Genomic DNA, 27816 nt, shown 5'->3' on the forward strand with positions numbered 1-27816 from the left:
ACTAATCTCTGTAACTTTAAATAACACATTGTCTTCAGAAATATGAAAATTAGTCGGAGCGTGTAAGGCTCTGCGCAAGGCTTACCTTCCCCTGGCCAAGCGGGCTTGTCGAATTTTCTGATTAATTTGCCTGCTAAAAACAGCCTACTGTTTCCACGTAAAAAAAAGGTAATTTTTCTCAGAATTGCGTGATATAAAATCAAAATGGCAAATTATAAAGTCAGAGTTGAGTGATATGCAGTCACATTTGCGTGTTATAAAGTCAGAATTGTGAGAAAAACTCTGAATTGAGAGAAATCCATGTGAGAATCGTGAGATAAAAAGTCGCAATTATCTTTTACTTTTTTTTTATTCCGGGGCGAAAACAAGCTTCCATATACTTCTGATTGATTTTAGAGGGAAAAGCTGTCCATAAATGCTGGTCTAGGATCAGTTTTCTCCGTAATAAAAGAATATTGGCTAAACTCCGGTGTTTTGAGCGGTGAGTGGATTAGTTTACGCGCGTGCAAATCCTCTCGTTATAATAAGCAGTTAGGCTATGTAAATAATGCATTATTGTGTATCAGCTTTACTGATAGCCTAGGAACTTTGTGAGATCGCGATGAAGTTGTATAACCGCTTTTTAAAGATAATAAAATAGGTGCTCTTTGCACGCTTTCTGCCATGTCAAATCCTGCATATAGCCTAGTAAATGTTTTTAAAGGGGAAGCCATATCCTCATTGTGTTGGTTCACCCTCCTCCAATGATCAGAAACTTAATATTTTGTGTTTTGGTGTTGTTTAAATATAGAATTTGGTCTATTTCAGTTATATTAGATTAAATAGGGGATGTTATTGTTTTTGTGATTTTCTGTTTTGTAGATCATAAAAAGTGTGCCCCCCCATGAAAATGAAATGCCCCCCCATTCTATATGTTCTGGCGACGGCCCTGGTTGTGGTGAACGGAAGCTCAATGTTCGCTTGACGTGCGAGAACCAATGAGGTTAATTTTCGTGTTACGCAGCACGTTTGAGCTTTCAGCAAGAACCAATGAGGTTTATTCTTGCGCGTCAAGCAGGTCAAGCCTAAATTCAATAAAAAATTTGGACTAAACCACTCAATTCATATGGATTAGTTTTACGAACTCTTTATGAACTTTTTGAAGCGTCAAAGTGTTAGCTGTGTAGCTGTCAATGGAGGGACAGAAATCTCTCGGATTTCATCAAAAATGAATTTGTGTTCCGAAGATGAATGAAGGTCTTTCAGGTTTGGAATGACATGAGGGTGAGTATTTAATGACAGAACTAATTTTGAACTATCCCTTTGATAATATCTCAAGCTCAAGACAAGTAATAATCATTCATTTAAAAAGTTCATCCTCGTGCAAATGCTATAGAATATGACATATTTCGACATGGACAATAGAAATTTTTGGTTTGCACCTCGGTTTATTAAATTGAGGACTGCCAATGTTTGGCTTTGGACACAAATACATGCATTCATTTACGCAGACCGATAAATTTGGCCCCATACGGCACGGGAATGGCGTGCTGTTGGATTTTGTCTTGAATTTGTTTTGGTACTGTGCATTTAACTCAGTCTAGATCAGTATTTGAGCTGGAGTGGACCTGTTCAGATTGAAGGGAAAAAACACACCAAAATGACAATTACAGCTAAAAATAAGTCACTTATCCAACATGGTGTCCATGTTATGTGGTTAGCCTAAGGCCCCTTTCACATGACTCGTGTCAGGGCTTCAGTGCACGTCTCAACACAAGCGTCATGCACTTTGACGCTCACATGAAAAGCGTTACAGATAACATTACAGAAGGCCGATTCAGGAGGTTGCTGGGTAGAAAGTAATCAGAGAACCGTACACAATGAAAATGAAAGAGCTACCATTTATATGAGCTTTAAAAAATCCAAGAAAAAATCTGGGACAAGAGTTCTCAAAAATGTTCCCTTAATGCTCTTGACCAGGGGAGATCTACCTACCTTCAGAGTTCTGATCCAACACACCTGTCTCTGTAATTATCACATGCTCTTGAAGAGCTTAGTTAGCTTGTTCAGTTGTGCTTGGTCAGGGTTGGAGCTGAACTTTGCAGGAAGGCAGATCTCCAGGAACAAGATTGGTTGCTCTAGATGTTGTGTCATACAGCTCAATCTGTTGCAATGATACAAAAGGCGAATTGTCTGGTAATCCTTGTCTACATTATGAAAACTCAATGACTAATGGGGTCAAAGTTGAAATAGTCTAAACTTTGAGTGTCTCAGAATACCAATTTCGCGCAATGCTTGCTGAGAATTCAATGACATGAATCATGTGAAAGGGACTTAAAGGAGCTCTGGAACTTAGGGTAATTCAGAAAATAAAACATCCTAATCAGAAATATTATCATAAAACATATCATAAAATTTCCTGAATTTTGGCAGTCCAGATGCTTAGGACTGTGGATTCTTTCTGACCAATCCCATAAGGCTTGAAAATGCATGAAAAAGGAGGCGGGTCCTACGCATAGCTGGTATGCAAATACACCATCAGCTGGTCTAAATGTTGTAGTTCCACCAGCTTCACCTTCCCTCCAATCTCAACAGGCCTTCAGCATTTAAAAACAAACAACCAGAACGACAAACCCAAAAGGACCTTTCAAACATGTTTGAAGTAAGGGATGCTACATTAGAGTGTTTTTCACGGTCATCTTCGTATCAAATATTGAGCAACTTGAAAACTGTTTGACATATCAAAAAACAAAACAAAACAAAACAAAAAAGGCAATCGTAACATTGAGGCAGTCAGTAAGAACCACTGTGCTAAATTACAATAGTGCTCCTTAATTATCACAAGCTTTAAAACAGAGCCTTGGGATTACATTCTCTAAACGAAATTACGGCATTTCTCCACACATGGACAAACAAAACCACTAAACACACAAATAAAAATGATTGTCCGTTTTCCATTTGGCGGCAAATAGTTCCAGAGCATCCAATAAAGGGCAAGATTCTGAAGTAGAACTCAGATGGTTCCTCAAATGGAACAGAGGAAAAAAGAAAAACAGAATGACAATTCGCCATTCACTGTTTATTTTTGGTTCAGGACATGTTCGTTTTCAAATAGTGCTTTCATTCCACTCTTCGTCTGTTTTATTTGTTTGTGTGCACCCAGTGTTTACAAGCGCCACGGCGTTCCGAGCGGGAGTAGCGTCACTTTCCATTAGGAGTCCTTCATTATGGGATGGAAGTCATGGGGGGAGGGTCCAGCTGCCCTACGGAAACCATCGGAAAGGAGCTCCGGTTGGCAGCATCACCTTCTTGGAAAGACAGGAAAGACAGAGGAAGGAAACAAGGAAGAAAAACAGCATGAGTCATTGATAATTCAACATAAACAAGCAATGGAACAGTAAGAAAATAGGAAAGGTCTCATTAAACTGGACTCTCAACCCTCATCTCTAGACCATTCTTCGTTCTGTTGCAAATCCCTCTCTTTCTGCGGAGCCAGACTTGCTACGACCGTAAAGGGCTGAAATACCGCAGTGGTGCAAATGGCAGATTTTTTCCCAGCCTGCTTTGGGACTGGGCAGGGGTAGTCTATGGCTTTGGGACTTTGGGAGAGTGGAGACAACGGCAGCGTTTCCCGGGAAGACGTCCAGAACGAAAGAACGAAGGACCGAGGGAGAAAAAGAGGGAGGGGAGCGTTCCCTTCATCATGAAGTAACATGCACAGGCAATGACTTCACCTTACATGACCTAGTCCTTCTCTCTGTTTCCCAAACACACTCTCCCACTCTCTCATTACTCTCTGACAGGGCTTTGGCGTTTGTATGCGCACACACACGCATCCAGACCCCCTTTTCCCTCATCGACCCCACAGACAAGCCAACACAGATGGGCTGTCGGCCCATGCACATGGCCAATCAGACTGAGCGTGAGTGCACACACACACACACACACACACTCAAACACTCACAAGATTCATTTCGAAGGTTATTTTTTAACCCATCATCTCCTCTGTGTCTCAAACACAAACACATTAACATACACAGGAATGAAAGTAAGAATAGTGGATCAAGGGCACAATAAACACTAGAGATAGACAATATAGTTTTTTTATGGCTGATATCGATGCATTCGATTTTAACCTAAATAGCAGAACTGAAATTCTATTTTATTTTCATAACTAAACTAAATTATCATTATACTATGAGAATAAAATAAAAATAGGCATTGTGAATATTTTATTAATAATAATATTGTTATTATTATTAATTATTATTGCCGTATTTGTTGCTGTTTCTGCAATTACATTTATTGTTTTTTTCTGAATTTTGACATTGATTAATAAACTATACAAAAATAACATGAATTTTAAATATTATTATTAATGCAATTAAATGTATTGTTTATTTTTTGACAACAAAATTATCATTGAGCAACAACAGAATTCTTTAATTATTATTAATATTATTTTATGATATTTTAATTATTATTTTTTATTTCTGATACAAAAAACAATATGCGTGAATATCATTGTTTTATTCTTTTTTTGGAAACCCAACAAACTGTGGGAATTTATCGCTACATTTAATACTAAAGAACAAAAAAACAATTAAAAATCTGGTAAAACCATTTATCCCCCTATCTTTAATAAACGTACAGTAGACATTTTGTTAAATTTTGTTAAATTTTTTGATGAAAATGTGAGTGGTGTTTGTGCAGAAGTCATTGCCGTTGCTATGCAGTTGCTATGGAGTTTGTAGTATGTTTTTAAGTATCTGTCAGTAGTTATGTGGTTGCTAGGGTGTTCAGGCAGGTTGCAAGCTCCTCTCTACAAGTCTCTGGATTTGAGGTATCAGTATGAACAATAGTAATAGTGATATTTGCCTTATCAAACATAACTAAAGAAATGTCCGATGAGAAAATGTATGTAAAAGTAAGCAGGTACAGATGTATGTATATGTGTGTCTGTCTGTCTTTGCTTCTCACACACATACACAGACACTGACACACACTTGTTCCTAAAATACTTTAGTCGCCTGGCTGTGAGACTGAGATTCCTCTAGAGGAGGGGGAGGGGCCTGTCAGGCAATGTCTGAGGCCCCGCCCACTCAATCTCCTCCTACTTCCAGCTATCGGGGACTTTCCGAGATACCGGTCACCACACAGATGGAGTGAGATGTGTCACCATGAGGTAAACACACATCAACAAATGATGCAAGCAATGACATGCAAGGTAAGATCAATGGCCAGAAATCGAATGAGATTTGCACAAAACACACAGGCCTAAGCTGGCTCAAAACACATAAAAGGCCCTACACATAAAAAAACATCTATCCATCCCAAACACACACACACACATACGCACATCAAGAAGTCAATAGACCCCCACACCACTGACTGTGACCTGTCAATAAAGGCTCTTTAAACTCCATAAGTCCTATATGCCGTTTTCAACCAGACCAACCCCACTGTCAATAAAAGCACACAAGCACACACAGTAATATATGCAAACCCCACATCAATATATGCCTAAAACATTTTAAAAACACACTGAGAAACATTTATTCAAAAACATGCACATAAAAAGCACAAACCACTATCAAGACAATAAAAACCCCAGTTATGCTTCCAGCAGTAGAACAACCTAACATCATGTGCTGCATATAATCATTACAAATCACACTGTACAACATTGATTTAATAAACTTGGGTATGACATGTATGTAGACTGTACGATGATGACGTCATCTATTGAATCATAGTCTACAACACAAATTAGTATAGAAGAATAAAACGTCATCATCAGCATGCGCTAGTGGTAAACAAATAGAGCAAGATGAATCGCACTTTGGCAATTGTGGTTTTTATGTGCGATGAACTAAAACAGAGGAATAAGTGAAGGATGAGATTATGGACGCAGTTTTGGCTAGATAGGCATGCCAGTTTGCAAATGGGGCTTGAGGTTGAGGATTGCAGGCTATTACTGGTCGCAAGACCATGACAACGGCCGTCTTTGAACATCTCTCACTGTACGACGACCACGGTTTAGGAGCCACGACCACAGAGATCACCACGATTGGTCATCTTTTGTCTGAGAAAAGCCCCAAATCGTACAATGTGTACCCGGCCATGAGACATTCCTAGTTGATCTTTTAAATGATGCATGTTGCACTGGTCCAACTAATATTTAGCATTTGTTTCCTCCAAAATATACATTTTTCGAACTAAAAAACTGATTCAGTGTCATCATGTTATGTAATCTCAGCAGTAGTAATGTTCATATGCGTTATTAGGGCAACTAGGTCAGCTAGGACCTCAACAGTGTGAACAAGGCTTTAGGCAAGAAATATACTCATGCAAGTATGCAAATTCTAGCTTTTCCATTGTTTTTGTAGTAAACATGCCCTTGACCGAAGTGTTTGAGCGTTGCACTCATTGTTTGCATCTTTCAAATGACACAACGTTCCAGAAATGCTCCGCACAATTATTCCATGGCCCTGCTTTTCATGTTATAAAATGCAAAAAAAGACGATCTGTGTGAATCACCTCTTAAGTGTTACGCATCTGTAAACTAAAAATGTAAAATCGCTTAGCAAGATTATTTTGAAACGGTTGCAAGCCATGACAGTTGTTGACCTAGTTTTTGCATTACACGGCGCTGGTTTTCCATTGCTTTTCTATGTAAACTGGAACTAGATGGATGTGTTTGACCGTTGCACTCGAAGTGTTGCCCTGCCCTGTTCCTCAAAAACACAGAAACACATTCTGTGTGAATCACATATTAGGAGTTCCCAATCTATAAAAGCTGCTCAAGTTAAAAAAAATGATTTTAAATAGCTTAGCAAGATTATATTGAAACTGTTGCCGACCATGATAGTAGTTGACCTGAAAGACAAAAACTCACTACAAAAGACAGTTTATGCAAATTCTCACTATAGCACTCCTTGTGGTAACATATTTGTGTTGCATTATAGATTAGAAATATGACAAAGTTTGAAAACGTAGCTAAAAGCGTTTGCATTCACATACTTGCATCAAGTGTATTTTGGGCCTTAAGGTGATGATACACAGGGCAACTTTTTGAGCAATGTTGCTGGGCAATTTTGCCGTCAATGGAACACCAGGTGAGACACAGGGCCCACGACCAACCTAAATAATCCAGATAGAAATGTATTGCCCATTTTCAATGGGAAAGTGCCAAGCAACATTCACTCTGCAAGATTGCCAGCAACATTGCTCAAAAAGTTGCCCTGTGTATCATCACCTTTAGACTTCATAGAGACACATAAACACAAACACACACACAAACTAAACCCTCTAAACTTAACGTTACACCACAATCTCTACCTCCTCAAGGCTGTAATTCTCAAAGAAACCAGGCTGGTCATTGGTCAGTACACACACATATACACAACACCTCTTAAACACACAAAGTCCATAATGACTTTCGCAGGGGCTGTGTTTGCCTCTTCCTGCAAGGTTGTACACACGAGCAGACACACACACACACACACACACACACACACACACACACGTGCGGTTCAGGGCCTCTGGAGGACGAGAAAGAGAGGGGTTCTGGGACACATTGACACCTGGCGCTCCAGATGACAGACGCAAAGGCCAGATGGACCATATGAGGCTGCCACACACACAGAGACACACACATGCACATGCATGTACGCAAACATGCATGAAAACAAACTCATATGCACAAATAAAAACTGACATGCTACAAAAAATTTAAAAAAACACAGTCACACAACATGTACGAAAAGCCCCATATGCACTCAAACAAATAATTGTATTATCCTGCCTAAATCAATCATTTAGAAAAAGTTTGTAGCATCAAGTAAAAATTCAGTCACATTTACCATTGTTTTCACAGCGAAATCTTGTCATTTCCAATCCACGCGTTCTGGAAATTTAGACATAAAGATTTTGCAGGTCACGTCGACCAACAGAAAGCTGCTTGGTTTGAAAGTGACTTCTGTGTAAGCTTTTTCATATGTCGTAACGAGCTTTGAACTTTTCAATGCGGAGTGCGGACTCGACGCGCTGCGCGCTGTGACTCTGTGTTGCTTCAAGCGCATCATTCTGCGCTCGGGATGCGCATAAGCGCTCTGTTCCGCACTGTATTGGATCCTTTCATAATCATATAATACTTTTGCGCAATGAAAGATTCTTAATAGCCTTTTTTGTTCTGTCCTATCTATCATATGTTGCTGCCTCATTAAACAGCTGTGATATACATTTAAAAAAATGTCTTAATTTTATAGTAGCCTAGACTATATATAAAATAATTGATCTTTCTGATTTTTATCTTGTTTTTCATTCATGTATTTTACAACAATACAAAGAGCAATGTGTAACGTTTTAGCAGATTTAGTGCTACACTTATTGTCTCTAATTTGTTCCCCAGTAAATAATGTTTTTTTTTACTAAATGTTCAGATTTGATAAAATTATTGTACATTTGTGATTTTTCTAGACTAAATTTTACAGCTGAGTTATCCACTAATCTAGTTTATAATAGAATTTTTGTCATGATTGGTTATGATCATATTTTTTTTTATTTGTTGTTTTTCTTTATAATGAAGTTGTCTGTATTAAGTAGATTGTGTTTAACACACAAAAGAGTGATTATCAGTTCAACACCGTTATAGAAATTCTATTTGATTTTTTTTAACTGCGCTGGTATGCAAAAAAATGCATCTAAAAATGCATCAGATTGATGCTTTAAAATATGGTATATATAAAATTTTCTTACGTGGGAGCATGCCCCCCGGACCCCCCTAGAGGGGTAATATCCTTCTCACCTTTTTCACCCCTGAACCGTTTTCATGCCTGATTATACATAAAATATTATATTTTCTGTCTGATTTTTTTTTTTTATCTGAAGCCAAATCAGATCACAGAAGGTAAAAAAATTATTTTTTATTAAAAAAAAGTCATAATCCATGTCTTATTCCAAATTAGGATGTTATGGTATCAATCTGAATGGGAAAACCATCGAATTGTATTCAATGGCCTTTGCGCCCTGTCATATGGCCTTGGTGCCCCTAAAAAAAAAGAAAAGTTGGAGGCCAAATGGCCTTGCCCCTAAAATTACATAATTCCCACCCTGCTCTCACACCAAAGGCATGTGTCTTATCCACTGCGCCATCACCACCCCAATATAATATTTAAATATTTAATATTTATTCCAAACATAGCCTCTGAATTTTGAATAGCATAATCTTACAATTTGTGCAAAATATACGTAAAGATATGTAATAAACTGTAAGAGTGGTATGCTAGTATGATTTTCCAAATTCAGCTTTATAAATGGCACGGCAGTAATCAAGTATTGGTGTGTTCAAGGGAAGTTTGTATTTTTCGAGTTGGGAGTTATTATGATGTAAGGTGCTTTAAATTAAATTGTTAAATATTATATTGTAATTATTCAATACTACGGTATATTATACATGCCAGTTTGTTTAATTGTAAATGCAAAAATGTAATAATTTTAGCAAATTTACCATTAATACAGACATTGCATCCACTGCCAATTCAGAAATTCTGGCCTTAATGAGAATCCCACAAGTTTCCCACTTGTAATTACAACTTGGTGGCATTCATATGCGCTCAACTCATAAATACGATCTTTCCGGCATGACTTGAAATACACCATATGCTGTTGTCTTGTGTGTGTTGGGTAGCCCCGCCCCACACTGAAATCTTATAGGTCCAAAGTCCCACATTCAGTCTCTTCCCACATTCAGTACTTTCAGAAACTTGTGTGCTCATTTTATATTCATTGTACTCATTCAAATTCATTAAATGTGATAGCAGAAACTGTGAATCATCTCATCATAGCAGGCAGTGAAGGGGAACCTTACCTGTGGAACATTATAAGGCTGCCTTAACATTTTCCTTGCAAGGAGAAAAAAAAAAAAAGTCGCCAACTAGACCAATCTTACCATGACACCAATCTCGCAGAGTTAGACCCTAACTAGCTTACATCAGCACAGACTCAGAGATAGTTTTCCCACACCTGAACCTGCCTGTAAACAAGGCAGAAACATCTCTAGTTACGCTGCCTGAGAGATGGGAAACTACATTCAGCTTGCCCTTTGTCAGGATGAGTAATGTTCATATGCGAACACAAGCAGCATTAATCTCTGTTTGAAAAACTAGGGGCTGTCAATCAATTAAACATTTTAATCTAATAAATTACATGATGTGCAGATAAATTAACCGAAGTAAATCACAATATATCAATAGTTCCTGAGAAATTAAAGCCATTATATTATTGTGGCAAACAAACTAGATTTAGGAGCTGTTTACACATGACATTTAAAAAAAATGTTCTATATGGTCATGCGTGAGATGACTTCTTTGGTCGTAGTTCCAGATTATTTTTGTGAGATGCCCAAAAGTTTGGGGTCGGTAATATTTTTTATGTTTTTGAAAGAAGTCTCTTAGTCTCAACAAGGCTGCATTTATTTGATAAAAAAAATACCATAACACAGTAAACAGTGTGAAATATTATTACGATTTAAAATAACAATTTCTATTGTAATATGTTTTAAAATGTAATTTATTCCTGTGAATTTATTCCTGTGATGACAAAACTGAATTTTCAGCATCATTACTCCAGTCTTCAGTGTCACATGATCCTTCAGAAATCATTCTAAAATGCTGATTTGCAGCTAAAGAAACATTTCTGATTATTATCAAAGTTGAAAACAGTTTTGCTGCTTAATATTTTTGTGGAAAGCGTGATACGCTTGACTAGAAAGTTTAAAAGAACAGCATTTATGTAAAATGTAAAATTCTTAAAGTTTTTAAAGTCACTTTTGATCAATTTAATGCATCCTTGCTGAATACAAGTATCAATTTGTTTTAAAAAAAAAATGTAGCTGACCGAAAACTTTGAATGGTAGTGGAAATAGCTCAGATGGAAGAAAAAAAACACTACTAAAATCCATGATTGAACTGAACTGAAATCAGTAATTTATGCAAGACTGATTTCGCTATAAAAAATATGTTCTGCTAGTATTTCATGACTTGTGCTACTTTTATTCACAGGAATAGTACAGAGAACAGGTAACGATAAGGAGATGAGGGAATGGAATCAAGAAATGACACAAACCACACTCAAACTTGCAACACCTGCATGAGCATCACAGCTCAGTGTGTCAGAAGGGCTGCCAAGTGATTTAGCACATGTGCCCCAATGCATTATGCTGTGGTGCCCCTGCAGGTGATGCTAGTTTGCAGTCATACTTTTTTATGAATTTACTGTACATTGCTCACCATCTTACCTCCAGCCCGCCAGCAGGTTTCTTTTTGAGCTCTTCGCACTTGCGGAACTTGCAGATCTGATGGCCGGTTTTCCGGTTGCGGCAGCTGCTGCACTGTTCGCAGTTAATCCTGCGCCGGCAGGGTGGACACAGGCCGCAGCGCTTCCGCTTTTTCTTCCCGTTGGCGCTGATGGCCGATGAAATCTCGCTCTGCGTCTGCTGGTGTTCCGACGCGCCGGTCACGTGAGAAAGCGCCCCGTCGGCGAGGAACACTCCCGCTGGCGTCATTATGAAGAGCCCCGGGTGATACGGAAAGCTGCCGCCCACTCCACCATTGCCGAACAACGGGAAGTCCATCACACTGCCCAGCGAATCAGAAGCCGAGACCGCCTCCATGTCCCCTCCCACACTGACATTGGAAGGGTCGCTGACCGGAAGCAGCATTCCCGCCCGTCGCAGGAGCTCGGCGGCCTGTGCGAGATGCAGGCCGCTCGGAGAGTCCAGAAGACCGGACATTAACGCGCCCCGGTCCAGTTTGGCGTACCCGACTTGTGACCTGTGCTGGCTGGCCGTAGCGTGAGCTTTGACACCCGTCGCCACCATGGAGCTCTGAGCGAGTCTGTTAGCGTTTGCGACACTGGCGACGGCAGCGGCCGAGCAGGTCGCGATGTACTGCGAGAGAGCCCGTGAGCGCTTCAGGCTTTTGCTGAGAGGAGCGCTGATGATGCCGCTGAGGTTTCTCCGTTCCACCACCGGGGATGTGTCTTCATCCCCGCAGCAGCTGTCCTGCGCCTCCTCATCCTCTACGGCACGACTTCCCTCCATGGACCCTCCGCTGGCAGACATGGGCCACAGCGTGAGGGGGAGGGGGAGGGGGGAGGGAGATGAGGGAGCTTAGGATGAAGGGGGGGATAGAGTTGCAACGTTCCTCTGAAGACCGAAGCCAAAACCAGATTGACGCGCACACAGCTGGAGAATCAGCAGTTCACACTAATCAAGCCTCATGAACATCTTACACATCCATTCGCTAAGGCCTGAGAATCCTAGAAAGGAAAGATAGAAGATACACAAAGAGGTTAAAGCAAGCATGGTTTATATACATGGTTCATGAAGAGAGGCAGAGTGTTTCACTACTGGATAAAAGTTTGAAAATAATTAAGATGACATTCAGAAAGGCTGCATTTATTTGCTCAAAAATACAGTAAAAACAGTAATATTGTGACACATTATTTCAGTCTTTATTATTTTTTATTTATTCCGGTGATGCAAAGATTAATTTTTAGCATCATTACTCCGGTCTTCGTAGTCACGTGAATCATTCTGCTTTGGTGCTCAATTATTAATAATGGTTCTTATTATCAATGTTGGAAATGGTTTCATATTTTTGTGGAAACTATGATAGAAAAACAGCATTTATTTGAAATAGAAATCTTTTGTTACATTATATAAATGTCATAACTGTCACTTTTGATCAATTTAAATGGGTCCTCACTGAATAAAAGTATTCTTTTCTTACTTTTGAATGGTAGTGCATCACAATTTCCACAAAAAATATTAAGCAGCACAACTGTTTTCAACATTGATAATAATAAGAAATGTTTCTTGAGCAGCAAATCATCATATTAGAATAATTTCTGAAGGATCATGTGACTCATGTGACTGAAGGAGTAATAATGCTGAAGATTCAGCTTTGCATCACAAGAATAAATTACATTTTAAATTTTTTTTTTCTAATTATAATATTAGTTCACAATATTACTGTTTTTACTGTATTTTTGCAAACTTGGTGAGCATAGGAGACTTCTTTCAAAAACATTATTTAAAATCGTAAGTATTCCAAACTTTTGAACGGTGTCCAAACCTAAAGAGGTGCGTCACATGTGGGTTACACTCCTCACAGCACGTCAGCACACACATTTTTAATATATCTAATACTTTCGAAATAATCATGCGCATAATCATATCCCATGTTTATTAGCTTATTGTTTTGGCTTGCAGAAATAGGCACAAGTTCACTTTGACAAACAATCCGCTGCTCGCTTTGGCCTCATCTGACCCGTTTTGATTCCTCAGACAACATTTATACATAATATCTGTCCTAGATATCTGTTTTAGTGACAATTACGCTTTGTTCGCTGTGCTTCCAAGGAACTGAAACTCACTGTGAAGTTAAAAAAAAGCAGAGATTTCTTTGGATATTGAATTGGACGGTTTGAGTCCGTTAAATTGTTATATTTCATAACCTTTACGTGCAAAAGCTCGTTCCTGGTGACAGCAATTCTCCTTCAGTGAGAGACGTCTATCAGGGTCCACAGGCGGTCTGTTCTATCACGAAACCGGAATCGTGAGCTCAAGCGCAAAGCCCCTGGGGTGAGCCGACAGTGAAATCAGGATGTCTAGGTGCAAGCTCAGCCGCACTGACGCACGTATATGCACGCTCTTCAACGACTTAACATTTCAATTAACTGCCATGCTCAGTAAAGCATGCTATCGGTGATAATTAGAGAAAAAAATGACTTGTGAGTTGTGAGTGACTGTCTTTGAAGATGATGTAATTGGCCATTCATTCAAACAAACATGCATGAATGAAAGAATACATTTAAATAAAATAATAAAAATGCACATCAGAGAGACCGGGGCTAGTTAGTTGTCAAACAGGGAAGTTGTCTTTACTATAAGATTTTGAATTTTGGTCTCAAATATTTTGTTTAAAAAAAAAGTAGTATTTTTAACAAAAAATTAGGTTGGGGCAAGTTGTCACATTTAGTGACATTACAATAATGTTGGTTTTAAAAAATGGTTTCATACTATTGTGTGTTTACTTGGATGTTTCAAGAATTGTGTTTGTGTTTCAGAGCTGTTTGAATTTTGCTATTTAACTCAGATTCCATTGTGACAATGCTGTCACGAAAGGTCAACATGTGTTTAATTAACTGTATTTCTCTGTGAAATAACAGTGCAAAAATCATTAGCCTTTTATGTAATCAACACAGTAAAGTTTGTGTCTAAATAGGAATTCACTTTCAAAAGTAAACATATGTGACAACTAGCCCCGGTTATTTCTACATATTTTCCATACATATTGAGTAGTAAAAAGTGCACACATGCAGTAAGCTATTTCAAACTGATCTAAAAATTGCACTAATTAGTGAAACCTATGTGTTAAATCATATACCATGTGAAACACTTTTACTGTACCTGCCAAAACATTTTTACAATACCTGTTTTCCATATCAAAACAGATGACAATATCAATTACGAGTCATCACAGTAATAAAAACTTACTGGAGACAGGTACCCCTCAACTGCAGGTAAACCAGGAAAAAAGCTGCATCTAGTGAGGGTTTCCGTAAATTATTGACCTGGCTTACAGATAAATAAGTTCCTAGCAACAGTTTGAATGCTCACTCAGCAATGTAATACTGAATTACCTCATGTCAAACATATATGTGGCTTGGAAATTGCTGTGTCCAGTATTGCGGCGAGCCAGAGGGACAATAGCTCGACGTAGAGAGATCTGGACATCACCAGGGAACAATAGCCAAACCTGCACAAATAGACCAACTGTGTCTAAACAAGATGACCTGCTTATCAAGATCTACATGTTCTGTCTAACAATCACCTCAATTAAACCCTTACTGGATCAATCCCAGCAAAAGACCATATTAATTGCAGATGTTCACAAAAGATCATTTAAATAATCAAAATGCAAATACTGTACGCACCACGCACAAAAAGTTTGCATACAACTCATAATGGATTAATAATCAACAGCATAACGTGCATTCATAGTTACAGTCGTCTCTCCAAAAGAAAATCTGAATAATTCAGAAATTCCCACTCGGTATATGCCACATATTTCAATCCAGACAACCAATAAAAACAGAAAATGTCACAATAGTAGCTGTGTTTACGGTGACAACATTGCAAGCAAACAACAAACAAATAGCCGTAAATTTAACTATTCCCTGCGCCTATTTGGTAACGCGTGCCAAAGTTGCACCAATGCATCTAATGCATATGGGCAAATTATCAAGCAGATGTAACGCCGATCATTTAGAAAGTAAAACAAAATCCCTTTTGTCTCATCTCGACCGATGTGTCTATGGTGACAGCGCGCGGTATGCGCCAACACGTCGCGTTGGTTAAGCACATTCCCTTGTTATTTCAGTGCCAACTTATTCGTCTTGGCTGGATGTCATTGTAACTTTGAACAGTCCTCAACAAAGTCTCATCCCACTCCCTTTGATAAATATAGGGTATCTGCATATTTGCAAACACAGGCGTCTTTTCATTCGCACCGCTCGTGAGCCGAGGGGAGCGTTCCGACTGTCCGAGCGGTCCGGTGCTCTCACGCGCTGCGGAAATTTATATAAAAGAGAGAGAGAGAGAGAAAGAGAGAGAAAATAAAAGCTAAAAGAGCCAAACGAAAGCAAATGCTCACCCAGACTGAATTATTCTCGTTGTTTCCTTCAATAGCCCCCAAACACCGGCAGATACACGCAGAACGCACTTTGTCCGAGAGCGAGCGCGTGCGCTCCTCCAGCCTCTCGCGTCTCTCTATCCCACCTCCACATCCTCGCGCCCGGAGAAGAACATGCAAACACATTTCATAGATTTTTGGAGCTTCACACAAAAACCGAAGTGGACTTTCTGTCGGGGACAAAATAAATAACCTTTAAGAGGTGTGGATGAGCGCGAGGGGCTGTCTGCGGTGATGCATATGAGAGTGGAATAATGAATGAAGTATAGTTTTGAGAGGGCTGGACACTCAGCCCATTGTTGACTCCATTCTTAATGGCTGTTGGCTGCGCTCGTGATTGATTTATTATATCAGAACTTTTGCACATTCAGGCTTTCCAGGAACTTGGTGCTGATTGATATTTTACTATGCAAAACACGACTCCAAAATATAACCCCATGTGGTGCTCTGGTAATGAGAATGAAATGCAAATTGTAAATAATAATTGTACGTCTATGAACACTGAAACATAATAACAATAAATAATAGCCTAATAATATAATTTAAAAAAAAAACTATAATTATTTGTATATTGCTTATAAGATATTTAAATATAATAAATTAAATCAAAATATAATTAATTCATAATTAGCCTACTTTGTAATGTTATTAATAATTAATGCATTCATTATCAAATCAACATGTCATTATGCATAGCCTAGATTAAATATATTGTTTATCGTATACTTTTATTAATTAGATTAATGTATTTTGTTTGCTGTGTGTTTTAAAGTATAGGCTACTCTTATAAAATGTATTAATTTATATTTATTAATGAGATTGACAATGTATTTTATTTGCTGTATATTATTTTTTACATTAATTATATTAATTATATTTTATAATTAAGACATATCAATGCAATTTATTAATGCCTAGCCCATTTAAAAGGAGTACCCGCAAAATAATCCAATAAAGCACATTAATTTCAGTTTGTCTATCAGTCAGCATAAGAGTCAGAATTGGAAGGCACTAAAGGGTCGTTACCATAATCGTCGTGTTTCTTTGTGTTTGCTGACTTTCTGTGGTCGAAGAGGCATTTAGCTGTGGGTCCATTTGTCCGTCCGTCCGCTCCTCTTCGTCGCTTTGAGTCCACTCCATCTCTTGTGAGCGTCCCGTGTGTCTGGCAGGCGGCCAGCTGAAGTGTGGGGAAGTGACACCGCCAGGGCGGCAGAAATTTTCCTCCGTTTCGGGCTCCTTCCCAACCGCAGACGGGCGCGCGTGCATTGGCTGGAAAGTGGAACAGCTCGTCAGGGACGATCAATGCGGATCGATCAGTGCGGCGCTGCTGGCTGCAGGTTTGAGGGGGGGTTGCGTGTTACAGTCCTCCACAATTGCATTAACGGGAAAGTTTAGGCTTGAGTAAAGTGACACTACACTTCCCATCATTGTTTTTCCAATTTAGGCCTAACTGTATTCACAAAATGCTAAACCCTATTTAAGGCGTCAGTAGTTTTCCCTTTTCCCTTATGAAAAGTTCTGTCAAAACCATTACATAGTATAATTACCATATTCATTTACATTTCACGTAAATAGCTTTAATCTATAGTATTACCATCATGGTTCAGTCCAAAACCATGGCAATAGTACTTTGCGCTCATAGTTGCATAACTTACAAAAAATGTACTAAGAAGGAGCATGGTTCTAATATGGATTTTTTGGGGGTTGTGGTCAAATCCATAGTGTTAAACATTTGCCATATTATTGACATGGGTACTTTATGGAATACCATGGTCATTTCCCACAACATTTATATCTTAAAATGTTGCTATGTGATTACTACATTAAAATGCCATACTATTTAGTTACAGGACCTCCAAAACATTATCATGGTATTATATACCATTGTAATGCCACTATCTTTTAGAAGTAATGTGGTAAGCTATATATTAATGTACCATAATATTACCAACTCATACCACAACTGTACCATGGTGCAGCTATGTACATTTTTTTGTAAGAGATGGCACTCCATAGTGTTTCAATGAATACCATGGTATTACATCAGTTTTCTAAAAACATGGTAGAACCTCGGTAATTTGATATATAGCATGGTACTATGTGATTACCATATTCATATACCACAGTATATATAAGCCACTTCTAAGATTTATAATTATATATTAAGATAAGAAAATTATATTTAATTTATATTAATATGATTAGCCTAATATAATTATTTGATTTAATATAATATAACCATATTCATCATAGAATATAAGCCACCTAAAAGTACTTCAAAGAATATAATCTTACTTAAAAACAATTAATGTATATTTGTGGTATATATAAAAAGTATATATAAACCAAAAATAAATAATATAATTTTTATAATATACATTTAAAAAAAAAATCTTTAGCTTTCTGTACAGCCTTACACCCTTCCGTACCAATCACTGTGGAAGTGGGCTATACAGAGAACTATTCCAGGATGCTTGACTTGAGCCAGGTTTGTTTGCGAAGTCATTGATCAGACCTTTGGATTCTGAGTTGCATCATCCGCTGAGTTCACCGTGGAGGACGTTCCTGTAGTATTCAGCGGTTTCCCTGCTGTGTGAAAGAACACAGATCATCTCCAAATGAAGCCACAGGATAGATCATGAAAATGGGTGAATAAATAAACAAATACACACTAGCCTTTCCTTGTGGCCACATAATTCCCAGATAACTTTGAGAGCTGAGCCCTCCTCCTCTCTGAGCTTGGGGGGGTTGTGTGGTGGTGGGAGTGTGTGTGTGTGTGTTGGGGGGGGGGGGGGGGGGGGAGATTAACGTCACATGGTTCTCTCTGGCAGCCAGACACATGACCCGCTCCACAGGAGGGGATAAAACCCACTTGAAAGACGACGGCACCGAGGAGGAGGAGGAGAAAAAAAGAGAAAGAGATAGAGCAAACGTCCGGTTTTCTCAGACGCTGAGGAATGCCGTCAGCCCGCTTCTCCAACATAGAAATGCAGTAGACTCGTTCCCCCTTGAGACCCTCTCCGTATTTCTTCTGCTCTCTCTATTTCTCACTCTTGAGTTACCTGTGGTTTTGGGCACCATGTTGTCAGAGCTTCCTGTTTTTCAATGACTAAGATCATCCACATACTACTTCAGAAAGATACATTGGACAAGGAATAACATGCAGACTATTAATGGTCTTGGTATTAGTCTCTATTTCACCTGCAGTTTCCTTTTTAGAGACTTGATTTTAACAAATCCTACGAATTAAACTTAACCTGTTCCATGCCAATTGTACTTCAGACATCAATGATACCTAAAATTGTTCGGCCAGTTGAGGAGAGGTACACTACACTTCGTATTAGCAATCAGACATAAAATTGAATCTTAAAGACTTATATTGTAATCGACATCTGGACCCAGCAAAATGTTATCTAACCTATCTTTAGTCTCACTGACTAACATCCTTATTGATGGTAACTAAAGGTTACTAAACAGACAACACACTGCTGTGAGCAAGTAAGACATGCTGCTGATGTACAATATAGCGTACAAGAATTACCCGTAGCAGATCTATACAGGTGGAGCTGGGGAAGGTGGAGGGTTTCTGAAAGCGCGCTGCAACTGCTACAGCAAATACTGACCAAGTATTTGAAAGTTGAGCTGCGAGCTCATTGGCTACTGATACAGCAGGAACCAATCATCTGTCCCCTATAGATAATGATGTGATTGCAAGCAGATTGCGTTAATGATCTATCAGACTACGCCTTCTAGAGTTTCATGACAGAACTTTGTATATTGATAAACGCAGCCAATATGCATGTTAAAAGTTAAACAAACATGAATCCAACATGACATCTGAAGCAGGACATTTTTTGCCTCCCATGTGCCTGATCGCTTGAATTCCTATTGAGATGACTGCAATTAAGGTGATGTCACATTTAAAATTGCTCTGCCAAATAGCCAAATCTGTCCAATGGAATTTGCGTGATTGAGAGTTTCGTGAGTGAAAAATTCCAGCGCAGATGTCACAACTGATTCAAGTTGGTCACTCGGATTTGCCATGTTGACCAACAGAAAGCTGCTTGATTTGAAAGTGACTTTTCACATTACTGACAATGACTTTTTACGGCAGCAAAATGTTAGTGAAAACAAATTGGCTAATGTGACCGCACCTTAAAGCTACATAAAACATAAAACAACTAAATAATTGATATGCATACTTTCATAACGGAAATGTATTGATTATTTGCTCCAGAACTTTCAAATACCCCTGAAGAATATGAGATGCATCCCAATTTGTGTTCTTATGCACTATTCTCTGTTTTGTGGTATAAATAGTGCGAGTAGTGTGTTCACGAAGAAAATTCCACATGTAAAAAGTGCACTTTAAATACCCGGATGATGCACTTAATTAACCGGAAAAAAAGTGTGGAATGTTGGACACTTCATGACCCTCAACTGTCTTTACTTATGTAGCGGAGGGACTATCAGATCCTGATGTTGGATGACAAAATAGCCTTATAAAATTCATACACTACATGGTTTAGTACATGTGTGGCATGAGTACTGGCGTGTAGTAAGTGCATAGTAGTGTATAGTCCGTCATTTGGGACACAACTATGGTCTAAAGAAGCTAAACAGGGTGTCCAGCATTTAAAAATCAACTGAGTCAAGTCTTTTCAAGCCTTTCGTTTTATCTTAAAACCTCACACATCCTTCAGAACCACAGGGGTGATCACAATATCTTCAAAATAAAACCAGGAGCAGTGAATTGATAAAGTGGCTCCCTCTGCTGGATGTAAGCAGAACTGCAGCAGGGGATCTTCTAATTTCCTGTGTTTTGCAGCGGTACAGGAAGTAGAGCACATTATCTCCCACATCCTGTTTTAAAACTGTGGGTAGAGATAACCCTGCTTAGTGAATGTACGCAGAATAGAGCGTGAAACAACGACAAGGACGACCATTTCAAATCACATTTATTCAAAATGCACATTTTTCATTGTACAGCAAAATATACTTATATGCAGTCTTGAAAATGGAACCGGTTTAGTTTTACACCTAATATGGTAAAAACTACATGATCAAGTCACAATCACTAAAATGTTAATTAAACTGTGCGTAAGAGTTTTGGCCCGCCAGTCATCCACATTCATCAGCACTGTAGTGTAAAGTTGTTTTAGAGTACATTTAAATAATATGGGTCGTGTTAGAGTTGGAGAGGAAGACCAAGCGTAAAACCACACCGCGTTTACAGTATGTTTGCTGATGCATGTCTGCGGTGCTACAGGAAGTCCTTGTGTGAACGAGATGCATTAACACTGAGAATTGAAATCCTCGCCCGGTTACTCTCACCTCCAGTGGATGGCAAACACTGATGGAACATCTAGGGGTTTTTCTTCTTAATGATCAGGGGTCCGACATTATCACCAGTTTCCTCGTTGTGTTTGGCGTGTGCGCCGTCGCAGTAGGGAAACTGTCCAGGGAACAAACAAATACATACAAATCACAACCACGCATGATGATCTTTCAGAGTATGATAGCGTATCTGCACGCAACATGTGGTTTTTGATGTTTATTCCAGCACTTTGCATTAGTACATCCACAGGAAGCTCTTCTAGATTACCAGGGCGCTTCAGGACGCGGCAAACAGTGACATGAGTGTGCATCCATTTTATTTTTATTTTACTTTTATTTTACCAGGAAAAGCAGCACATTGAGATTAAGAATCTCTTTTATAAGAGCGTCCTGGCCAAGACTCACAGACACAGCTCGTTTGAGTTCAACAAATAACATCCATCAATACATACACATATACACACACAAGCAAATCCAATCAGATTCAATATCAATACATAGCTACTTAAAACATCTACAGCCCGATGTGTCATTCTCGTTTAAATCAAATCGTTTAAAACTACTGTAAAAGTGTCCAATGAAACGAGCTCCATCAGTTTCAAAGTACTTTCCAAATTATTCCAGGCAAAGGGAGCAGCAAATTTAAATGCCTTTTTCCCGAATTCAGTACGTACCACTGGAACAGACAGTAAAGAATAATTCCTGGGACCGTAGGCTATAGCTACACACATACTTTATACAGATGTATGTACAAAGATATGAAGGAAGTAGACCCAGGAAAGATTTATAATTAAAAACATGCCACAGAGTAAATTACAGAATTCACAATTTCGGGTGAATTATACGTTTAACCCTTGAAAGCCTGACATTTCAAATAATAGTGAGAAATAACTTTAATGAAACAGTTTATTGAACCTTTATCTAAAATGTGTACAGTACATCTAAGAAAAACATTTACATTTAATTTACATTAGATGGTTTTGTCCAAAACGACTTACAAATGAAGATTTATATTAATATGAGAATTATGTTTTGTATCATATTTGATACAGTACGATTTTATGGCTCATATAGTATAATTTATGAGGAAGAAAACACCTCAGTAACCCAAACTGTGCAAAAATATGTTAGTATGCATTTAGAGTATGCATGTATGTATATGTTATACATAAGATTGTATAATGTAAATCAGTACATTATAGTTCTTTATAACAGTTAAACAGACTACCTACATAAAATGCATATAAATATCAGTTATCACTATGTCTCTCAATGTTAACACATAATCAGTCTATAGGCACGTAGTGTCTCTTACATCAACTACTGGCACGGCAGCGTTATACAGCATTTTTAGTCGTTTTCGCTGATCCATGTGAACGGAATAGTTGACAACGTTGGCATCTATTCGCAAAAAACTCAAAGGAAAAACGGTTCTTACTGTTTTTAGTACATCATTGTCATGTAAACGTGTAATTTAATAGTGTAACTTAAATGCTAAGTTTTATGATCAAAGTTCTATAGTTTTTATTCAGGTGGGTAAACTGAATTATGATTAAGGGGCAGTTTATACGACACTGTTTTCGACTAAAAATTAAAAACTTTCTATCCGTTTTGGCTGTTAATTGAAACAACGTTTTGGGGGCCTGAAAACGCAAACTTTTGAAAAAAGGTTTCAAAGTGCACGTTTAAAAAAAAAAAATCGTTATCTTCTCAGTGTAAACTACAAAAACACGAATTTGTGAAAACGGTGACTTCATGCGCATGCGTATCACGGGTTCAGCGTGTTGTGTTCTTTACAAAGTGACATTGCCATCTACTGGCCTGGTAGCAGAATACAAGCTTTCTAGTCATTTATGCGGATCCGTGTGAACGGGGATCATTTTGACAATGTTGTCATTTGTAAGTGAAAAACTCAAAGGAAAAAAACGTTTCTGTTTTTAGTACATCGTTGTCATGTATATGTAAAAAAAGAGATAAACAAATAAACTTTCCTCAAAAGCCTGTTGTCTCAAGTGTTTCTTATATTTTAACATGCTTTTTCTATAAAATTATGTGCGGATAATAGGGCTGGGACAATATATCGTTGCATCGTGATTCGTGGATCGATTCCAATTTTTTGCATCTTTATTAAAAAAAATTTTTTTACATTTTTTGCATTCAATGCATCGTGAATCGATTCTGAGCTTAATTTTTAACAGCAGATGGCGCTGTAGGCTACACATGCTCTCGAAGAAGAGCGCTCATGTTCAGCTGATTCTCAGAATGCTTTTATGACGCGAGTTTAATGTAAACAGCCGAATGCAAACACCCTTGTAATTCGCTTCAACCTTTTCGAACTATATTAAAGGGATAGTTCACCCAAAAATGAAAATTCTGTCAGCATTTACTCACCCTCATGTTGTTCCAAACCCGTAAGACCTTCGTTCATCTTCGGAACACGAAGATATGTTTGATTAAATCTGAGAGCTGGATCACTCCTCCATAGGCTTCTTCAGGGATTGAAACTTGCCGGCCTCGAAAAGTTATTAAAGACATCGTTAAAATAGTCCAAGTGACTACAGTGGCTCAATCTTAAGTTTATCAAGTGACGAGAATACTTTTTAAGCGCAAAAACAATCAAAAATAACGACTTTATTTCAACTATTCATTTCCTTCTCTGTGGGCCTCTAGTCAGTTAACGTAGTGTGATTGCGTAGAGCTACGTCACACGTAGGCTCACTATTGGCCGACACAGGTCATGTGTGTGATGTGTGTGACGTACAACAACAGAAGCTTACGCTATATCACTAGTGAACTGACTCGAGGCTCACAGAGAAGGAAATGAATAGTTGAAATTAGTGATGGGGACGAGACCGCCTATGCCGAGTCCGAGTCAAGACCGTTGTTTTTCAAATACAGTCGAGTCCGAGTCAAGACCGAGTCTTTGTGGAAGCAAGTCCGAGTCGAGATTTTGTCTCAACATGTCAGTTTTGATATTCATGATTTAATATCACCCCAGTTAATAATCAACAGTTAGGCCTACAGACTAAGCTAGATTGGGAATTGTTTAGAGGAGCAGTCTTAACGTCTTGGACTATGCTTTTACTATCATTAAAAAAATCCCTACCACATGCATCATCTTCTGCCTATTTTTCTAAAATGCTTCAACAGTGTTAATCAACATGTTAAGCCCACCCTGACTTTTTTAATCACAGTTCGGACATGCAGAGCAAATAAAAATTTTCTAGTGGCATGTCTAAATTAGTACGCTTAGCTACTTTATAACATTTTCAAATATTTCCCAATTTTAAATATTTTGACAATACACTCGAATTCAGTATCTTTTAAAACTTTATTCCTCCATAACACACAAAAACATTACATAAACACAATTGCACTGTGTAATGCAGTTATTGACGATACTGACTCTTTTACACCCTCCTCCCCTCCCCTCAGTGTTGCAGAATTGGCACCGCGCAGTATGCTTTTTCTTCAAATCTTTTCCGGTAAACGGTTTGTGGTTCTGAAAAGCGAATTTGATGATGGCAGATTCGTTGCTCATCTTACTGAAGACACTGACGGCTCTGACGGCAGTATCTTTGCATTGCACCATGGGATGTCATTTTCAAATAATGCCCATCAACATTGCATTTTATTATTATTGTTGTTATGTGTTGTGTGTTTTTTTTATATGAAAATAAAAAAATGCGTTGGAAAAAAAATTCTCGAGGACTCGGTCTGAAATTACAAGTCCTTCTCCTCCCACTGTGGTCCGAGACCGAGTCATGACCAAGTCAAGGAACAAGTCCGAGACGAGTCCAAGAAAGCAGAAATTGGTCTCGAGACCGGTCTCGGACTCGAGTACTACATCGCAACTTGAAATAAAGTCGTGATTTTTGTTTTTTTTTGTGCACAAAAAGTATTCTCGTCGCTTGATAAACTTAAGATTGAGCCACTGTAGTCACTTGGACTATTTTAACGATGTCTTTAATAACTTTTCAGGCTGGCAAGTTTCAATCCCTGAAGAAGACTATGGAGGAGTGATCCAGCTCTCAGATTTCATCAAAAATATCTTCGTGTTCCGAAGATGAACGAAGGTCTTTTATTGAAGGTTCAAGTGGTGTGTGTAAGGCATTGGAAGGCAGCAGATTACGGCACGCAGTGCCATCTGCCGTTAAAAACTAAGCTCAGAACCGATTTGACAGAGAATCGCGATGCATTCGGAAAAAATTGGAATCGATCCAGAATCATTTCTCAATTCACGATGCATCGATGCATCGAAAGGATTCCCAGGCCTAATGGATAATTCAGTACACCGAAGTTGCTTCAGTCCAGTATGTGTTCATATTGAAATCTTATTTACGATAAAAGTTATTCTTATGTTTATTTGTAAATATTTCACAGCAGAAACACATGTACACAACCTGAAGGGGGATGTTTTTAGAATTATACTAAAATGTCTTTTACTTGCTTAAAAAGTTTAAACTACCAATCAGACGACAGAAGGCTTGTAGTAGATTGTGTACAAGAGGTTTTCAGCAAAGTTTTAATCATGTTGATAATTTAGGGGCCTTAGAATTTCATGCATCAAATATGATACAGTAGGCTTTATAGGGTTAAAAATAGTTCACACAGATAATCTCCAAACAGACCAGCGGGTTCATTCAGCAGGCATTTAAATCCTATTAACATGATTCATCGCGGTGGTTTCACTCACCTTCTTGGACCTCCAGCAGCGGCAGTAGACCGCCTTGTTGCCGATGTCCTCGATGTCGAAGCTGTGCACTACTTTCGGGCTGTCTTTGTTGACTGACATGTTGACCCTGCTCTCGGGACTGCTCTGTGAACTGAAGTAGCGCGTCAGCAGGTATGTGCTCAGAGCCGCAGCCACTGCAATGGGAACGATGGTGGTCAGCTGATCTGCAAATGTACAAACGAGGAGGCGCTCGTTTTTGAGAGGGCCGGGAGGTTGCCTGCTCTACACACTCACTCAGCATCACTTTCATTATTAAAAGCATATCACATATTTCTATTGTCTAGGTAAGCTTTTGTTTAAACTTTGGGTCTGATGAGGGAGACAAAATGTTGTCTTTTACATGAAAAAAAAAAGAAGATTAGAAATGGATTTCAACAATAAGGCTTCTTTTGTGGTGGGAACATGCAGAAATCAGATTGATTGTGGACCCTTCAGCCAAGTCTAGACATCTTAAAACTGAATTTTGGATGTTATGATCTATAGGTAGGGCACTATGACATCAGTTTTATATTTTATCCAAATTCCATTTTTACATATTTTTTTTCTAGATTAAATGTCAGTAATGAAAAAGCATGTGGCCATATTTCAAAGCTTTCTGGCCATATTTTATTTTTAAACCTATGATTTTCTATCTTTAATTTCAATTATTTATATTATTTACAAATAACTTCATAAATAATTTCACAATTTCATTTTGCCAAATTCAATACCCCCATATTTTCTGCAATCCATGAATTAAGAAAATCGATATGAATTTCAATTTCACACACCAGGTAGTTATTAATTAACAATTATAAAAATTTTTTAAAAACTGCCCATCGGAACAAACAGTTTTAGATAAAATAACTTTACAATTTTGTATCAGTAAACCTAAAAGCTCAGTGCCCAGACTGCCCACACAACAAATACACAGCCTAAGGACTTTCAATCAATGGTTTGCAGATAAATATTATATCTGTAATAGCACAAAACAAAACACATGCTGTACAGAATACAGGTATTTACTGGGATTATATAGAAATATCTGTATGTGTCATGTGACCTAAAATCGTCATGACACCTGTCTGGCCTAAACCCATGAAACCTAATCAGCAGTAAAATGTATTCACGAGTCACGACACCGATACAGACTGTGTAAATCCAAGTTGGACGTTAGTAGTGTTTTGCTGCGTCCGAAATCGCGTACTATGCGAGTATGTAATAGTACATTTGTCTTTCATCTTGGTCAGGTGAGAAGGATTCAACTCTGGCTGTTCAACTCATTTCGCAATTCTTTCACGTCATCACGTGATCACTGACATCTCGACATGCTATATTATACTCTAAACACAGTCATAAAAAGAGTTGTAAACATATTGCTGCCAGTACGTGAAAGCTAAAACGTAAACGAATCGTACAGACCGATCTGTTACAAATGATTCATTTAAAAGATCCTATAAATAACTCTAAATAACTAACGTTATTCGTTCATCGCTATGTCATGTTTCCCGAGTTCAAAGTCAAACTCATGTTTTGCCGCATAACAAATGCTGTACAGTGACATGTCATCAAGATGCAGTTTTATTGCCAACTAAATCATTGCATTGACTTAAATATCCCAAATGCATTGTATAATGCCTGCACTTGACATATATAACGCGTGCATGCAGTAAGCGTCTTTAACGAATCCCGATTTAATATAACTTAATCTAAAATCATTTAAAATTAATTAATATTCGTATTCACAGCATTAAATTGAACATGTCGACAAATATGTGTTGATTCCTCAGCATTGCTAGACTGCAATCGATCAAGGTTGCCATCGGCTTTATATTAAAACAAAAATCGCTCTTACCTTTAGAAACCTTGAAACCCGGTATTAAACCCGGTTTAATCAGAGCTGAAAGCCCAGACACTTGAGATGCCATGACGGTAGACTTGTTATAACTTTAAGTTTAAGGGCACCACAAGGTCTGAGAGACGCTGAAACAGAGGGACGCCGTGACTGCGGAAACTCTGCGTGAT

General features: G+C 38.3%; 2 protein-coding genes across 8 annotated transcripts; both read right to left on the minus strand.

The window, feature by feature from the left end:
• Positions 1-1407: 1407 nt before the first annotated feature.
• cxxc5b (CXXC finger protein 5b) lies at positions 1408-15864 on the minus strand. Of its 6 annotated transcripts, none has more exons than XM_077247432.1 (3): positions 15702-15864; positions 11279-12300; positions 1408-3284 (listed from the first exon to the last, which is right to left on the minus strand). In XM_077247432.1, the coding sequence occupies exons 2-3, from the start codon at positions 12101-12103 to the stop codon at positions 3243-3245; spliced, it is 867 nt and encodes a 288-aa protein (XP_077103547.1). In that variant the 5' UTR covers positions 12104-12300; positions 15702-15864; the 3' UTR covers positions 1408-3242. The 6 variants fall into 6 exon arrangements, with proteins under 6 accessions (XP_077103547.1, XP_077103545.1, XP_077103550.1 ...); XM_077247430.1 differs by having other exon boundaries at positions 1408-3287; positions 15702-15854; XM_077247435.1 differs by having other exon boundaries at positions 1408-3287; positions 11271-12300; positions 15702-15843.
• Positions 15865-20681: 4817 nt separating this feature from the next.
• Positions 20682-27810, minus strand: LOC143756752 (CDGSH iron-sulfur domain-containing protein 1). 2 transcript variants are annotated; one of them, XM_077247424.1, is made up of 3 exons: positions 27647-27810; positions 25774-25946; positions 20682-21195 (listed from the first exon to the last, which is right to left on the minus strand). In XM_077247424.1, the coding sequence occupies exons 1-3, from the start codon at positions 27717-27719 to the stop codon at positions 21106-21108; spliced, it is 336 nt and encodes a 111-aa protein (XP_077103539.1). In that variant the 5' UTR covers positions 27720-27810; the 3' UTR covers positions 20682-21105. The 2 variants fall into 2 exon arrangements, with proteins under 2 accessions (XP_077103539.1, XP_077103537.1); XM_077247422.1 differs by having other exon boundaries at positions 25774-25976.
• Positions 27811-27816: the final 6 nt, after the last annotated feature.

The sequence above is a fragment of the Siphateles boraxobius genome, unplaced genomic scaffold (genome assembly GCF_051911475.1).
Source record: "Siphateles boraxobius isolate OS27281-9 unplaced genomic scaffold, OSU_SipBor_1 3, whole genome shotgun sequence".
NCBI classification, from domain to species: domain Eukaryota; kingdom Metazoa; phylum Chordata; class Actinopteri; order Cypriniformes; family Leuciscidae; genus Siphateles; species Siphateles boraxobius.